This window comes from Melospiza melodia, chromosome 2 (assembly GCF_035770615.1).
Source record: "Melospiza melodia melodia isolate bMelMel2 chromosome 2, bMelMel2.pri, whole genome shotgun sequence".
In the NCBI taxonomy this organism is placed as follows: Eukaryota; Metazoa; Chordata; class Aves; order Passeriformes; family Passerellidae; genus Melospiza; species Melospiza melodia.
The window spans coordinates 2,204,596-2,218,770 of NC_086195.1; the positions used below are offsets into that span (position 1 = coordinate 2,204,596).

Below are 14,175 nucleotides of genomic sequence, written 5' to 3' on the forward strand. Positions count from 1 at the left end.
AGGAAGGAAAGGAAAGGAAAGGAAAGGAAAGGAAAGGAAAGGAAAGGAAAGGAAAGGAAAGGAAAGGAAAGGAAAGGAAAGGAAAGGAAAGGAAAGGAAAGGAAAGGAAAGGAAAAGGAAAGGAAAGGAAAGGAAAGGAAAGGAAAGGAAAGAAGGAAAGGAAAGGAAAGGAAAGAAAGGAAAAAGGAAAGGAAAAAGGAAAGGAAAGGAAAAAGGAAAGGAAAGGAAAGGAAAAAGGAAAGGAAAGGAAAAAGGAAAGAAAGGAAAAAGGAAAGGAAAGGAAAAAGGAGAGGAAAGGAAAAAGGAAAGGAAAGGAAAAAGGAAAGGAAAGGAAAAAGGAAAGGAAAGGAAAAAGGAAAGGAAAGGAAAAAGGAAAGGAAAAAGGAAAGGAAAGGAAAAAGGAAAGGAAAGGAAAAAGGAAAGGAAAGGAAAAAGGAAAGGAAAGGAAAGGAAAGGAAAAATGAAAGGAAAAAGGAAAGGAAAGGAAAAAGGAAAGGAAAGGAAAGGAAAGGAAAGGAAAAAGGAAAGGAAAAATAAAATAAAATAAAATAAAATAAAATAAAATAAAATAAAATAAAATAAAATAAAATAAAATAAAATAAAATAAAATAAAATAAAATAAAATAAAATAAAATAAAATAAAATAATGTTCTAGAAGCACTCATGGGTGTGTTTGTGCTTGCAGACTCCCGGCAGGTGCAGCCCTCGCCGCCCTGGTCCTATGACCAGTCCTACCAGTACCTGGGCTCCATGGCCACGCCCGCCGTGCACCCGGCCACGCCCATCTCACCGGGCCGGGCCGGCGGCATCACCTCGCTCACGGCAGAGCTCTCCAGCCGCCTCTCGGGTAAGGAGCAGCCCCGGGACACGGGGACACACACAGGGACACAGGGACACTCCCCGGGGGGAAAATGCTGGCCCTGTGCCCACACTGCTGCCCCCAAGCCAAGGGAATGCTTCCCTGGTGACAATCTGCTGTGCCAACCCCTGGGCTCTCCATGCCAAGGGGACCTTCCCTGGTGACAATCTGCTGTCCCAACCCCTGGGCTCTCCATGCCAAGGGGACCTTCCCTGGTGACAATCTGCTGTCCCAACCCCTGGACTCTCCATGCCAAGGGGACACTTCCCTGGTGGCAAATTGGTGGCCCTGTCCCCAACCCTTGGGCTCTCCATGAGAAAGGGACACTTCCCTGGTGACAAACTGCTGGCCCTGTCCCCACCCCTGCTGCCCCCAAGCCAAGGGAATGCTTCCCTGGTGACAAACTGGTGGCCCTGTCTCCACCCCTGTGCCTTCCATGACAAAGGGACATTCTCCAGTGGCAAACTTGTGGCTTTGTCCCCACCCCTGGGCTCTCCATGCCAAGGGAGCCTTCCCTGGTGGCAAATTTGTGACCCTGTCCCCACACTGGGGCCTTCCATGACAAGGGGTTCTTCCCTGGTGGCAAATTGGTGGCTCTGTCCCCATCCCTGCTGCCCCCAAGCCAAGAGAACCTTCCCTGGTGGAAAACTGGTGGCCCTGGTCCCCACCCCTGGGTTCTCCACACCAAGGGGACCTTCCCTGGTGGCAAATTTGTGACCCTGTCCCCACCCTGGGGCTTTCCATGACAAAGGGACAGTTCCCCATTGGCAAACTGGTGGCACTGTCCCCAAGCCTGGGTTATCCACACCAAGGGGACCTTCCCTGGTGGCAAACTGGTGTCCCTTCCCCATCCCTGCTGCCCCCAAGCCAAGGGACACTTCCCTGGTGACAAACTGGTGGCCCAGGTGCTGCCCCAGCCCTTCAGGGGCTGTCTGGCAAAGCTCGTTCCGAGGGTCTGGGGGGTTTGTGGGAAGAGCAGAGAAACAGAGAATTTCAATAAATAGAGAATTTCCACAAATGAGCTGTGTTGTGATAAACCAATCCCAGACTGGGCTGGGAAAGATCTCAAAGGTCATCAAATCCCAGCTGTTCCCTGTCCCCACCTTGTCCCCAGCCCAGAGCACTGAGTGCCACCTCCAGCCTCTCCCTGGGCAGCTCTTCCCAAGGCCTGGGCACCTTTCCAGGAGGAAATTCCATCTGGTGTCCAACCTGAATCCCAAAATGGGATCTGGGGTTTGGGTGGGAGGAACCTTAAAGCCCATCCCGTTCCCTGCCAGGGACAGGGACCCTTCCCACCATCCCAGGGCTGCTCCTGGGGTTGGGAGCCCAAGAGAGCACTGTCAAAAAAGAAGGAAAAGGAGGAAAAGCAACACTTTGAAGGTGTAGGGAGTGATTGAAATGATTCAGATTGCCAAGGAATGGATGGCATCCCAAGGTACTCCAACATCTTGCAGCTCTGTTTCCTTCCCTCCCCCTAAACCCAGAGCAGAGCACGGCAGGTTTTGGGTGGACATTGGCTGCAGGATGGTGGCGTTGGACATTTTCGATGTTGCACTGGATCTTCTTGTTTCCCATGTGTTGCAGACCTCTTTTCATTAAAATCTTTTCTGAGAAGTTTCAGCAACAAATGTAAACAATGGTTATCTGCTGCTGTGGAAGGCAACAGGTCCACCTGTGATTGGCCCGTGTTGGATGTTTATAATTAATGGCCAACCAAAGACTGAGCTATCTCGGACAGAGTCAGGGAGAGCTGCTTTGTTGCCATTCTTTCTATTCTATTCTTAGCTTAGCTACCCTTCTGAGAACTTTTCTTCCCATTTCTTTTTAGTATAGTTATAATGTAATATATATATCATAAAACAACAAATCAAGACTTCTGATCGTGGAGTCAACATTCCCATCTCTCTGTCATCCTGGGAACACAGTCACACCCACGTCCATCAAATCGTCCTGCAGAGCTTTAGAAGCCACCAGGAAAACGGAGTGAATTCCACCCCAGTCCCACCCTGACCTGCACATCTTGAAGCAATCTGTGCCTGCAGCAGCAGGAATTTTCTAGAAATGAGTGAGAGCCGTATCATTCTAATTTGCATACAGCTTTTGCAAAAATCCCTCCTTTAACTCCACATCTTGCTCTCGTTTGAAGGCTCAGGGTTTCTCCTGAGATCAGAGGGAACCACTTGAACGTGCTCCAGCCTGCTCTGCTGCTGTCATGTACAGCTTGCTTTGAAAGCCTCACACCAAATCTAAATTATTTGCTAGGTCTGGGTGATAAGTGCATTGTAAAGAGGACTGAAAACACAGAAAACTTTTCAGAAAAAGCCATTTCTTTTTTGAAAAAGCCTGTAAAATTTCTCATTCTTTATTTATACAGAATTAGAAATCAAAAATTAAAAAAAAAAAAAATTAGAATTCCCCTTAGTTTTCCACCAGGTCCTTCTCCACAGAGCTGCTTTTTCTGCCCATGGCCACAGGGATTTTCCTTGGAGCTGGCAGAGTTTCTCCATGCCTTGTGAAGAAACCTGGAAAGGTTTTGTTCCCACATCAGCCTCCTTCTTTCCCTGTTCTAATTCCTTACATTAAATGTCATTCAGCATTCCTGGGAGAATCCGTCACAACCTTTTCTGTCACCCACACTTGACAAAAATCTTCTCTTTGGCAGAACAAAGAGCAGATCTGAGGAGGATTTTAGGCCCTCCCAACTGAAGACCTGGTGTCTCCAAGGAAAAACAACAATGTGGGAGATATTTGAACCATCTTGACATAAAATGTCATTACTCTGCCTTTTGCCAGGGCAGGAGGAACCCTCCTCTGATGAACAATGTATCCAGGCAGTTTTAGGAAGTTTCTCAGGAATGAGGTGTGGAAGCAGCATTTAAAATCTGGCAGATGCCACCTTCACCTTCCCTCCTGCAGAGCTCCTGCTGCTCCATTCCATCCTGTGTTTGCCCACGTTAGACCTAAAGGTGATGGGGTTTGGGGGAACGAAACGGGTTCCCATTAACTTTCCAGGGGAAAACAAAGGATGGTAAATTCTGAAGGAAGCAAAGAGCAAGTTCAGAGCTCTTCTCAGAAATTCAGGCTCCTCAAGGCGGGCTGATGTGTCCTGCTGAGCTTTCAGAGCTTGGCCCTGGAGTGTGTCTGCTCCAAGAATCCCAGACTCCGTCTGCTCCAGCTTGGAATCTGGGGAGCGCCAAGAGCTTTGTTTTCCCTCTGGAGTATTCCCTCCTCCTCAGGAGTATTTCCTTCAGCACGCGGCTCCTCGGCTGCAGACTCCACGCCTTGGCTGCCGGGAGAAGTTGTCTTTCTTCTGGAAATAATTTTTTTCCGTAATTATTGTTGTTATCTCAAGCAGGCAGAGCTGCCAGCTCTGGAGATGAGACCTTCCATTCACCTGAGTCACGATGAGGATCCTTCCTAAAGAGGATCTGCTGCTCTTGTTTAATCTGGGCAGGGAAAGACAGGATGGGACTGGACATAATTCCATGGATGTCAGAGAAAGCAGAGCAGGATTTGACTCTCCTGTAGAACATTCCAGATTGAGAGGAAAGGAGCTGTGCCAGAGGAAGCTCAGCTTGGACCCCAGGAGCAATTTGCCCATGGAAAGGGAGCTCAGGCCTTGGCAGGGGCTGCCCAGGGAGCTTTGCAGTGCCCATCCCTGCAGGTGTGCCCTGGAGGTGGCACTGAGTGCTCTGGGCTGGGGACGAGGTGCCCATGGGGCACAGCTGGCACTCCATGGGCTGGCAGGGCTGTGCCAGCCCTTCCAGGGATTCTGTAAGGAGCTGGGAAGGAGCTGGAGCCCCAGGAGGGGCTGAGAGAGCTGGAAGGGGCTGCAGAATCCCTGAGGGGCTGGAAGGGGCTGCAGAATCCCTGAGGAGCTGGAAGGGGCTGCAGAATCCCTGAGGAGCTGGAAGGGGCTGCAGAATCCCTGAGGAGCTGGGAAGGGGCTGAGGCTGGAGCAAAGGAGGCTCAGGGGCCCTCGTGGCTCTGCACAAGTCCCTGCCAGGAGGGCACAGCCGGGGGGGTCGGGCTCTGCTGCCAGGGAACAGGGACAGGAGCAGAGGGAACACAGAATCACAGAATAATGAGGTTGGAAGAGACCTCTAAGATCATCAAGTCCAAGCTATGCCCAAACACCTCAAGTAGAATACAGCACCAAGTTCCATGTTCAGTCTTTTAAACACATCCAGAGATGGTGATTCTACCACCTCCCTGGGAAGAGCATTCCAATACTTTATTATTCTTTCGGTGAAATTTTTTTCCTAATATCCAACCTATACCTTCCTTGACGTAGCTTCAGACAGCCTCAGGCTGGGCCAGGGCAGGCTCAGCTTGGACAGCAGCAGGAATTTGCCCATGGAAAGGGTGCTCAGGCCTTGGCAGTGCCCGAGGCCTGGACGTGGCACTCAGTTCAACAAGCTGGGCACAGGGCACAGCTGAGCCTGGATGATCTCCGAGGTTCCTCCTTTCCTCATCCATTCTGGTGATCCCATAACATTCCTCTCCCTCCGTTCCCTTGCCCAGGAGTGTCCGAGGTTCCTCCTTTCCTCATCCATTCTGGTGATCCCATAACATTCCTCTCCCTCCGTTCCCTTGCCCAGGAGCGTCCGAGGTTCCTCCTTTCCTCATTCATTCTGGCGATCCCATAACATTCCTCTCCCTCCATTCCCTTGCCCAGGAGTGTCCGAGCTTCCTCTTTTCCTCATTCATTCCGACAATCCCGTAACATTCCTCTCTCCGTTCCCTTGCCCAGGAGCGTCGGAGCTGACGGCGTTCAGCGACCCCCGGGTGGGCATCGAGCGCTCCTTCCCGGCGCTGCCGTCCATCTCCGACCCGCGCATGCACTACCCGGGCGCCTTCACCTACACGCCCACGCCCGTCAGCTCCGCCATCGGCATCGGCATGTCGGCCATGTCCACGGCCTCCAGGTACCACACGTACCTCCCGCCGCCCTACCCCGGCTCCTCCCAGGCCCAGGGCGGCCCCTTCCAGACCGGCTCCCCCTCGTACCACCTGTACTACGGCACCTCGGCCGGCTCCTACCAGTTCTCCATGATCTCGGGCGGGGAGCGCTCGCCGCCGCGCATCCACCCGCCCTGCACCAACGCCTCCACGGGCTCCGCGCTGCTCAACCCCAGCCTGCCCAACCAGAGCGACGTGGTGGAGGCCGAAGGCAGCCACAGCAACTCGCCCACCAACATGGCCAGCACGGCCAGGCTGGAGGAGGCCGTGTGGAGGCCCTACTGAGGATGAGGAGGTCAGGAAGGAGCTCGAGGGTCAGGACTTCACGCGCTTCCCGTTGCCCGGCGCCCGGAGGGATCCCAGAAACTTCCCCGCGGGCCCTGCCGCGTCCATCCACGAGTTTCAGGAGCAAACCCTCGGGAAGTCAGCGCTCCCAGGGGTGGTGGCTCTCGTTGCCAGGCCCTGGCAAAGGATTCCCGGCAGGAGAACGAGCTCCTGGGAAGGAGGAGGCCCCAGTTGGTGGTGCAGAGGTAGCGAGGGTGGATAGAAGGGTATCCAGCCTGATTCCAGGCCTGTGGCTTCCCAACGTGCCTGGGCTTGAAGGTCTCCACAGCCCTAAAAGAGAATTTCGGTTCGCTTCTATTTTTAAGACTTAAAACCTTAAAAAAAAAAATCCAAAAAACAAAGATAAATCTTAGTGAGTTTACTGCATCTTAGGGACATCTTAAGTGTAAGGAAGTATAGGAAGATTCCCAGAGGGAAACTGTGAACGCTTCTGTTTTCGCAATGCTGTGAATGAGAGGTTTTATATGTTGGACTTCATTCTTTCTTTTCTTTGTTTTGTTTGTATATTCCAAAGAATATGGAGGTTTTTTATTACTGGTTTTTTTTTGTTTTGTTTTATTTTGTTTTGGGTTTAGGTTTTTTGGTGTTTTTTGGTTTTGTTTTGTTTTCTTATTTTAGGATGCAGCTCATCCTGCTTTGCATCTACTTTGTTTTATTTCTCTTGGCACCTTATAAATTGCAAAAAAAAAAAAGATTTTGCTCTTTTTTTGTTTTAATCATGCTTGCTTCTTTCTTGCTTTGTCAACTGAAAGAATCAGCCCCTTTTTCAATGAGTTAATTTAACTTTTTATCTCTTGGACTTTTTTTTTTTTTTAACACAATGGCTACAGCCTTGGGTCATTTTCAACTACTGTATTTCTTTGATGAGTTGATTGATATTTATGCCTGATATTTAGACTTTTCTTATTTGTTGATACTATTATTATTTAAATATGCCTATATTAAAAAAAAATATCAGCAATTGCCTTTTTTTGGTAGCAGCCAAAGTCAAATTTCTCACATTGAAAAACGCTGGAATAACGATGGGCAAAAGTGACCTCTGAATTCCCTAAAAATATTGTTTACAATTACCTTGCTCTCATTTTACTCAGCTTAGGTCCTCAAAGGCATTGAGGTGCCCAGTTCCTGCTGGAAGGCACCAAAATCCCTGGGAATTTCTGTCCCTTTCCAAGTGGTGGAGTCATCTCTCCCTCCTCCTCCTTTGTCACCAGTGGTGACCCTCAGGATCAAGAATCAGGACATAGATACTTCCTAAGGCAAATTCAATATTCCCTAATTAAATACCTGCCCACTGCAGGGACAGCACACAGGGAATGGCTCCCAGTGCCAGAGGGCAGGGCTGGATGGGCACTGGGAATTGGGAATTGTTCCCTGGCAGGGTGGGAGGCCCTGGAATAGAATTCCCAGAGCAGCCGTGGCCGCCCCTGGATCCTGGCAGTGCCCAAGGCCAGGTTGGAGCAGCCTGGGACAGTGGAAGGGGTCCCTGTCCATGGCAGTTTTGGTGGATGAGCTTTAAGATCCCTCCCAACCCAAAGCATTCCCTGGTTCTGGGATTCCCAGGGCAAGGGGGAAGTCCTGGCTCTGATGGAATCGGGGTGAGATTTGCTGCCAGGATTTGTGTGCGGCACCAAAGCCACATTCCACTCTGCTGGCAAACACGTCCCTTCCTGGAAAGCTCCAGAAAAGCCAGGGCCAGGACAACCCTTCCACTTGCATCTTCTGGGAGAAGAGCAGGGGTGTTTAAAGCTGATGTAGCCAATGTTGTGCCCTGTAGTAAATCTACAAGGGTTTTACTAGGAGCAGGTTCAGGAGCCGTCACGGCCGCCCATCGCCCCAGCACAAACATATCAGATGTCACTGTAACGTTTTTGGCACTATTTTATTGAGGGTTTGCTCTGAATGCAGCTCTTGTACTACTCCTGAACTCCAAACTGCTGATGTTGACACGTGTGAGTCCCAAATGAGCTGATTATTATTTAATGTACCTCTCAAACCAGAGAAACAATTGCAGGTCAACTCAAGAGAGTATTTGAAAGCAGGACTTCAGATCAGTGTTTGATGTTTAAAAAAAAAAAAAAAGTTAAAAGGATTCAAATTAAAAAGATCCTTGGCTGCAGGCAGCAAAACAGCTGGACTTATTTAAAACCATTTGTTTTTCAAGTTTTCTCTTTTTTTATATATATATATGATTTTGCTTCTTTGTTTGAGTTGGATGCAGTAGCACTTTGGTACTGAAAAGAATCGAAGAATTTTCACTGTCCATGAGGTTGTTTTTGTGCAGGAAATAGGGAGTGTTTCAAGAGATCTCAGCAAAAGCCCAGAATGTTTCTGTTAAAAACATGGTCTTGTGCTTTTAATGAAATATCCTTTCTATTTCCAGAGTTTGCTCTGAAAAAAAGACAGAAAACATCCAAATTTTACCAGAAATAAATATTGAAAGTTTGGAAACCCTGCTGAATACAGAAATACAGAGACCCCCACAGCTGTAGCATTTCTATAGTTGGACTCTCACCTCTTCAGTACCCTAAAAAGAAAGTCCCCCAGCACTGAGCAGTAGCTCTGTTGCAGAATCCATTCGGCACATTCTGTGCAATTCAAGCCCTAATTTCTTACAGCTCTCAATTAAAATGGTAATTGATTACAGCTCTCACATCTGCCTTGTGACTGGACCACCAAAGTTCACAGAGCTGGGAGTGAAACACAGCAGGGATGGAGAGGAGAGGAGCTTGGAGGAGCCAGGAAGGGCCAGGTGACCTGGAGAGGGAATTTTAACAAAAGCAGGGAGCGACAGGAGGAGGGCAGGGTCAGATGGGATATGTGGAATAAATTCATTCCTGTGAAATTTTTGAGGCCCTGTCACAGAGTGCCCAGAGAGGTTGTGGCTTCTCCATCCCTGGCAGTGCCCAAGGCCAGGTTGGACACTGGGGCTTGGAGCACCTGGGACAGTGGGAGGTGTCCCTGCCATGGCAGGGGTGGCACTGGGTGGCTTTAAGGTCCCTTCCAACCCAAACCATTCCATGATTTGATGATTCCATGAGTTCAGCCCAGTGGTAGAAGTGAGGTTAGTGTGGCCACCAAGGTGAGCCCAATGTGGTCACCAAGGTGAGCTCAATGTGGTCACCAAGGTGAGCTCAATGTGGCCACCAAGGTGAGGTTGTTGTGGCCACCAAGGTGAGGTTGTTGTGGTCACCAAGGTGAGGTTGTTGTGGTCACCAAGGTGAGCTCAGTGTGGCCACCAAGGTGAGGTTGTTGTGGTCACCAAGGTGAGGTTGTTGTGTTCACCAAGGTGAGCCCAATGTGGCCACCAAGGTGAGCTCAGTGTGGTCACCAAGGTGAGCCCAATGTGGCCACCAAGGTGAGCTCAGTGTGGCCACCAAGGTGAGCCCAATGTGGCCACCAAGGTGAGGTTGTTGTGGCCACCAAGGTGAGCCCAATGTGGTCACCAAGGTGAGCTCAATGTGGCCACCAAGGTGAGGTTGTTGTGGTCACCAAGGTGAGCTCAATGTGGTCACCAAGGTGAGGTTGTTGTGGCCACCAAGGTGGGCCCAATGTGGCCACCAAGGTGAGGTTGTTGTGGTCACCACATTGCCAGGCCTGTGGGACACCTCCTTTCTGCCCCAGGACTGAAACCCACCCACCCTGGAAGCTCAAAAACCAGGGATTCACAGGAACAGGGAGCTGGAAACTCTGAGACCCTAAATCAAACATTTCTGTGCCTCTCCTTTGTCTCCACTCATGCTAAAGGTGAGAATTTGGCTCTCCCTGGTGTGAACAGGATGAGGAAATGCAGAACTGGCCACCACCACTTTTCCCCGTGTCCTTACTGACACTTTTCTGCAATTTCTCAGTGTTTTCCATGTTTTTATTGCCAGCAACCAAATTTTGGGGTCCAACCTCTCTGGGTATGTCCAGCACTGCAAAGGAAAGGAAAAGCCAAGTTCGTTATCCCTGGCAATTAATCTGTTTAATTACTCACTGTGGGTTTCAGTGTATTCACTCACCAGAAACCACACTTTACTCAAATATTTGGTTTTGTAGCCATCACTAAGGATGGCAAAGTTTTTCAAGGCTGTGAAAATGCTCTCATGTCTTTCCTCTTATATTTTAAGAGCACATAACAGGCAGAAAAAAAGATATTTGGATAAAACATTTCCCCCATGCCCATCTCCAAATTAGAGTGCAAAAATATCTATTTTTATATGGCTATAATATATACATTTATAAAATTTTATCATCCTGGGTGCTGTATGGAATCAGAAAATTAGAATTCTTGTGCTTCTGGTCTGGAGCTGCAGTAAGCAGAGTGCTTTAGGTACCTCAATCCTCCCAAAATTCAGCTCCTGGCTGTCCTTACTCTCAGCTTGGGTGCTCCTTTCGCAAGACACAGCTCAAACATCTTCGACATAAATTTTGCTGGCTCTGAGGACAAATATTTCCCTCTCCAACGACATTTAAAGTCATTTAAGAGTTCCTGCTGGCTCCCAGGGCATTGAGAGGAGCTGTAATGCAGGGAGAAGAGGGTGCAGAGAGCATCCCTGCTGGGAAGGGTTTGATTTGTACAAATTCTCCACCGGGAATGGAGAGAAATCCTCTCCTCCAAACAGCCTTTGCCAAAACACCCCCAATTTCCTGAGCTCTTCAAACATTCGCTGCTGCTTCCTGGGTGCCCTTTTCCGTGGCTGTGGTTGAAATTCAGGGAGGAGTGGATGCGTTTTCTGTCCTCAGAGCAAATCTCTGCCCTGTTTTCCCGCCTCGTTCCATTTCCCGTTGGGTTTTTGTTCTCCTCACTGGGTCAGTCCCGACCACTGGGCTTTTTTCTCCTTGTCCTTCCAGGGTTGCATCCCCACAGTTACTTGTATTTATGTCTGTAAATAGATTTCCAAAGCTTCCTAGCCAAAATATTTAGTGCTTGTAATTACTCTGCATTTTTCTGGTTTTTGGTTTGTTTTTTTTTTTCTGTGTTTTTAATGAACTTACCTTTGTGTTTGCTGAAATACTGTAGTGAGACTTATTTCTTTTCCAAATTAGTTATTTTTAGGCTTCAAGAGGAACTACATTTTATTCACTTTTGTAAACAGTTATAGCATGGTCTCTATCCAACATCCTTCACTTTTTTGTGGTAGGGGAGAAACAAACGTGCAAAAAAAAAAAAATAAATCTGTGGGTTATTTGTGGTATTTGGGGTTGGACAATCCCGGCTCTTTTTAAAACCAAAATTTCAGTGTGAGGTGGTGAGGCTGAGGGGGGACACAGCCCCATCAGAGTGGCACCAAAGGGAATTTGTTCAGCATTTTCTGGCCATGTTTACAAAACATTTTCCCTTTCACACTGAACTTTTCCTGAAGGGGAAACCATCAGCTTGGGGATTTTTCAGAGGGATTGATTACCAGGGACTTTTCTTCCTGGGGAGGGAGGGAGGGAGGGCAGGGGGCGGCTGCTGATTTTTGGAACCAGATAGGAAAAGAGAATAGAGTAGGTTTGATTTTTCCCCCACTCCAGGAATCTCTAGAGAGCACCCCAGGGTAAATTCTTGCTGTCCACAGGGATGGCTGTGTCCAGCACCACAGGAGAATTCATTACAACTACCCAGGGCAGCTGGACTGCTGCAGTAGTTCTAATGAACACTTTTCTTCCTTTTCTTTCTTTTCCTTCTTTCTTTCTTTCTTTGTACCACAGTTTCCTCTGTAAATTCAATATTATAATTAGTGTGAATGACAAATAAAATGTTTGACAAGTATGCACGTGGGCCTGGTGCATTTTTTTTTTATCTGGGAGGAAAAAAAAAACATCTCAGGGGGAAAAGGAGCCATCAGGAGGAGGGTGCTGAGCACGTGGCACTCACAACATCAAAATTAGGTTTCCTTACTTTTAATTCTTTTAAAATTCCTTCTTTTTTTTCTCAAAATAGTATTTTCCTGCTGTGGATTAAGCTGGTGAAAGGCCTGAAATCCAACAGGACACCAAACCAGGAGGGAAAATTTACAGAGAGGTTGTGGATTCCCCATCCCTGGCAGTGCCCAGGGCCAGGCTGGACACTGGGACAGTGGGAGGTGTCCCTGCCATGGCAGGGGTGGCACTGGGTGGACTCTGAGGTCCCTCCCAAGCCAAACCATTCCAGGATTCCATGAAACGAGATTTTGCATCCACAGAAGTCCAATAATTGCATTTTATCCCTGGCTTCTCAATTAAATTTCAGTATTTCAGATTCATCTACAGCTCTCATTTTTCTTCATCTTTTCCTTCTTGGACTGGATCTTTTTCACTGCTGATGGTTTGAAGCTTCCTTGAGGAGCACCAAAACAGATTTTAAGGTCATGTTACTTAAAAGATTTGTGCTTTTTTCTCTTTAAATAAATAATGAAACAAAAGTGGTAATGAAACATCACCATGGGTGTACCAAGCTTTCAAAATCAGCAAAATATATTGAAAGTTCATTTTTAAAGACTCTGTATCCAGGCATCTGTAAATATAGCCAAAATACCTTCTAATATTGGCCCTGCACAACATATTGCATGATATTAAAGAAGTTTTCAGTAATATCCTTCTCCACAATAATCAGGGAGTCACAGAATGGTTTGGGATTGGAAGGGACGTTAAAGATCACCCAGTTCCAAGTCCCCTGCCGTGGGCAGGGACACCTTCCAAACCAGGTTGTTATATATTTTATATATATATTTTTAAAATCTATTTTATATATTTTTAATATAATTTATATATTTTTTAATATATACAATGTTTTTCAGCTGCTCCTCTCAGTGAAGTGAAAAACCAGCTACAAAGCAAAGTATCAAAGGTGCATTTTTCTTCTGCCAGCTCTAGAGCAACCCCCCATCTCTCAAACCATAATCCACATTGTCTATTTAAAATTAAGGCAAAAACACTGAGAGAAAACAGTGACTGGATCCCAGGTGCCTCTTTAGAGGTAGAAATTCGGGACCCCCATCTATGATGTGGGTTTTGGTTTTCCTGCTCAGCGTGGGCCCTCACATTTCTTTCCAGCTTGACCCTAAAATACTGCATTTGTATTTTTGAAGAGCCTCCCCTGCAGATTCCTGCCCTGACCCCGTGAAACCCAAGAGCCTTTCCCTCAAGGTGCACGGGGAGGCAGAGCACGTGTTTTATTTTGTCACTGGTTTTGACACGCAGGAAAAGAAGCCACAAATAGCAATAGTCAAAACAAACCCAAAAATATGACAGCCAAGGGCATCTCAGCAGGAATGTTTGCTGCTGGGTTTTGAAGGCTGCTCAAAAGAGCTTTCTGCTCTTTTGATCAGAGCAGGCTGCTGGAATTGAGAGCAAAGCTCTGGTTGTGGAGAGGAAGGGAAGGCAGATCCATGGATCCAACTCTGAGCTGATCCATGGATCCCACTCTGAGCTGATCCATGGATCCCACTCTGAGCAGCTCCATGGATCCAACTCTGAGCTGATCCACAGATCCCATTCTGAGCTGATCCATGGATCCCACTCTGAGAAGATCCATGGATCCCACTCTGAGCTGATCCATGGATCCCACTCTGAGCTGATCCGTGGATCCCACTCTGAGCAGATCCATAAATCCCACATTGAGCAGATCCATGGATCCCACTCTGAGCTGATCCATGGATCCCACATTGAGCAGCTCCATGGATCCCACTCTGAGCTGATCCATGGATCCAACTCTGAGCTGATCCATGGATCCCACTCTGAGCAAATCCATGGATCCCACTCTGAGCAGCTCCATAAATCCCACTCTGAGCTGATCCATGGATCCCCCTCTGAGCAGATCCATGGATCCAACTCTGAGCTGATCCATGGATCCAACTCTGAGCTGATCCACAGATCCCACTCTGAGCAGCTCCATGGATCCCACTCTGAGCTGATCCATGGATCCCACCCCGAACAGCTCCATGGATCCAACTCTGAGCTGATCCATGGATCCAACTCTGAGCTGATCCACAGATCCCACTCTGAGCAGCTCCATGGATCCAACTCTGAGCTGATCCATGGATCCCACTCTGAGCAAATCCATG

General features: G+C 48.0%; 1 protein-coding gene across 1 annotated transcript in view; it reads left to right on the plus strand.

Moving 5' to 3' along the window:
* Nucleotides 1–11,569, plus strand: part of RUNX1 (RUNX family transcription factor 1) — a 187,894-nt gene extending 176,325 nt beyond the window's left edge. Inside the window, exons 6-8 of the mRNA XM_063179503.1 lie at nt 686–847; nt 5,613–9,383; nt 9,729–11,569. Of these exons, the coding sequence (XP_063035573.1) occupies nt 686–847; nt 5,613–6,106 (656 nt within the window). The 3' untranslated portion in view covers nt 6,107–9,383; nt 9,729–11,569. The remainder of the gene's footprint in view (nt 1–685; nt 848–5,612; nt 9,384–9,728) is intronic.
* The last annotated feature ends 2,606 nt before the right edge of the window (nt 11,570–14,175 follow it).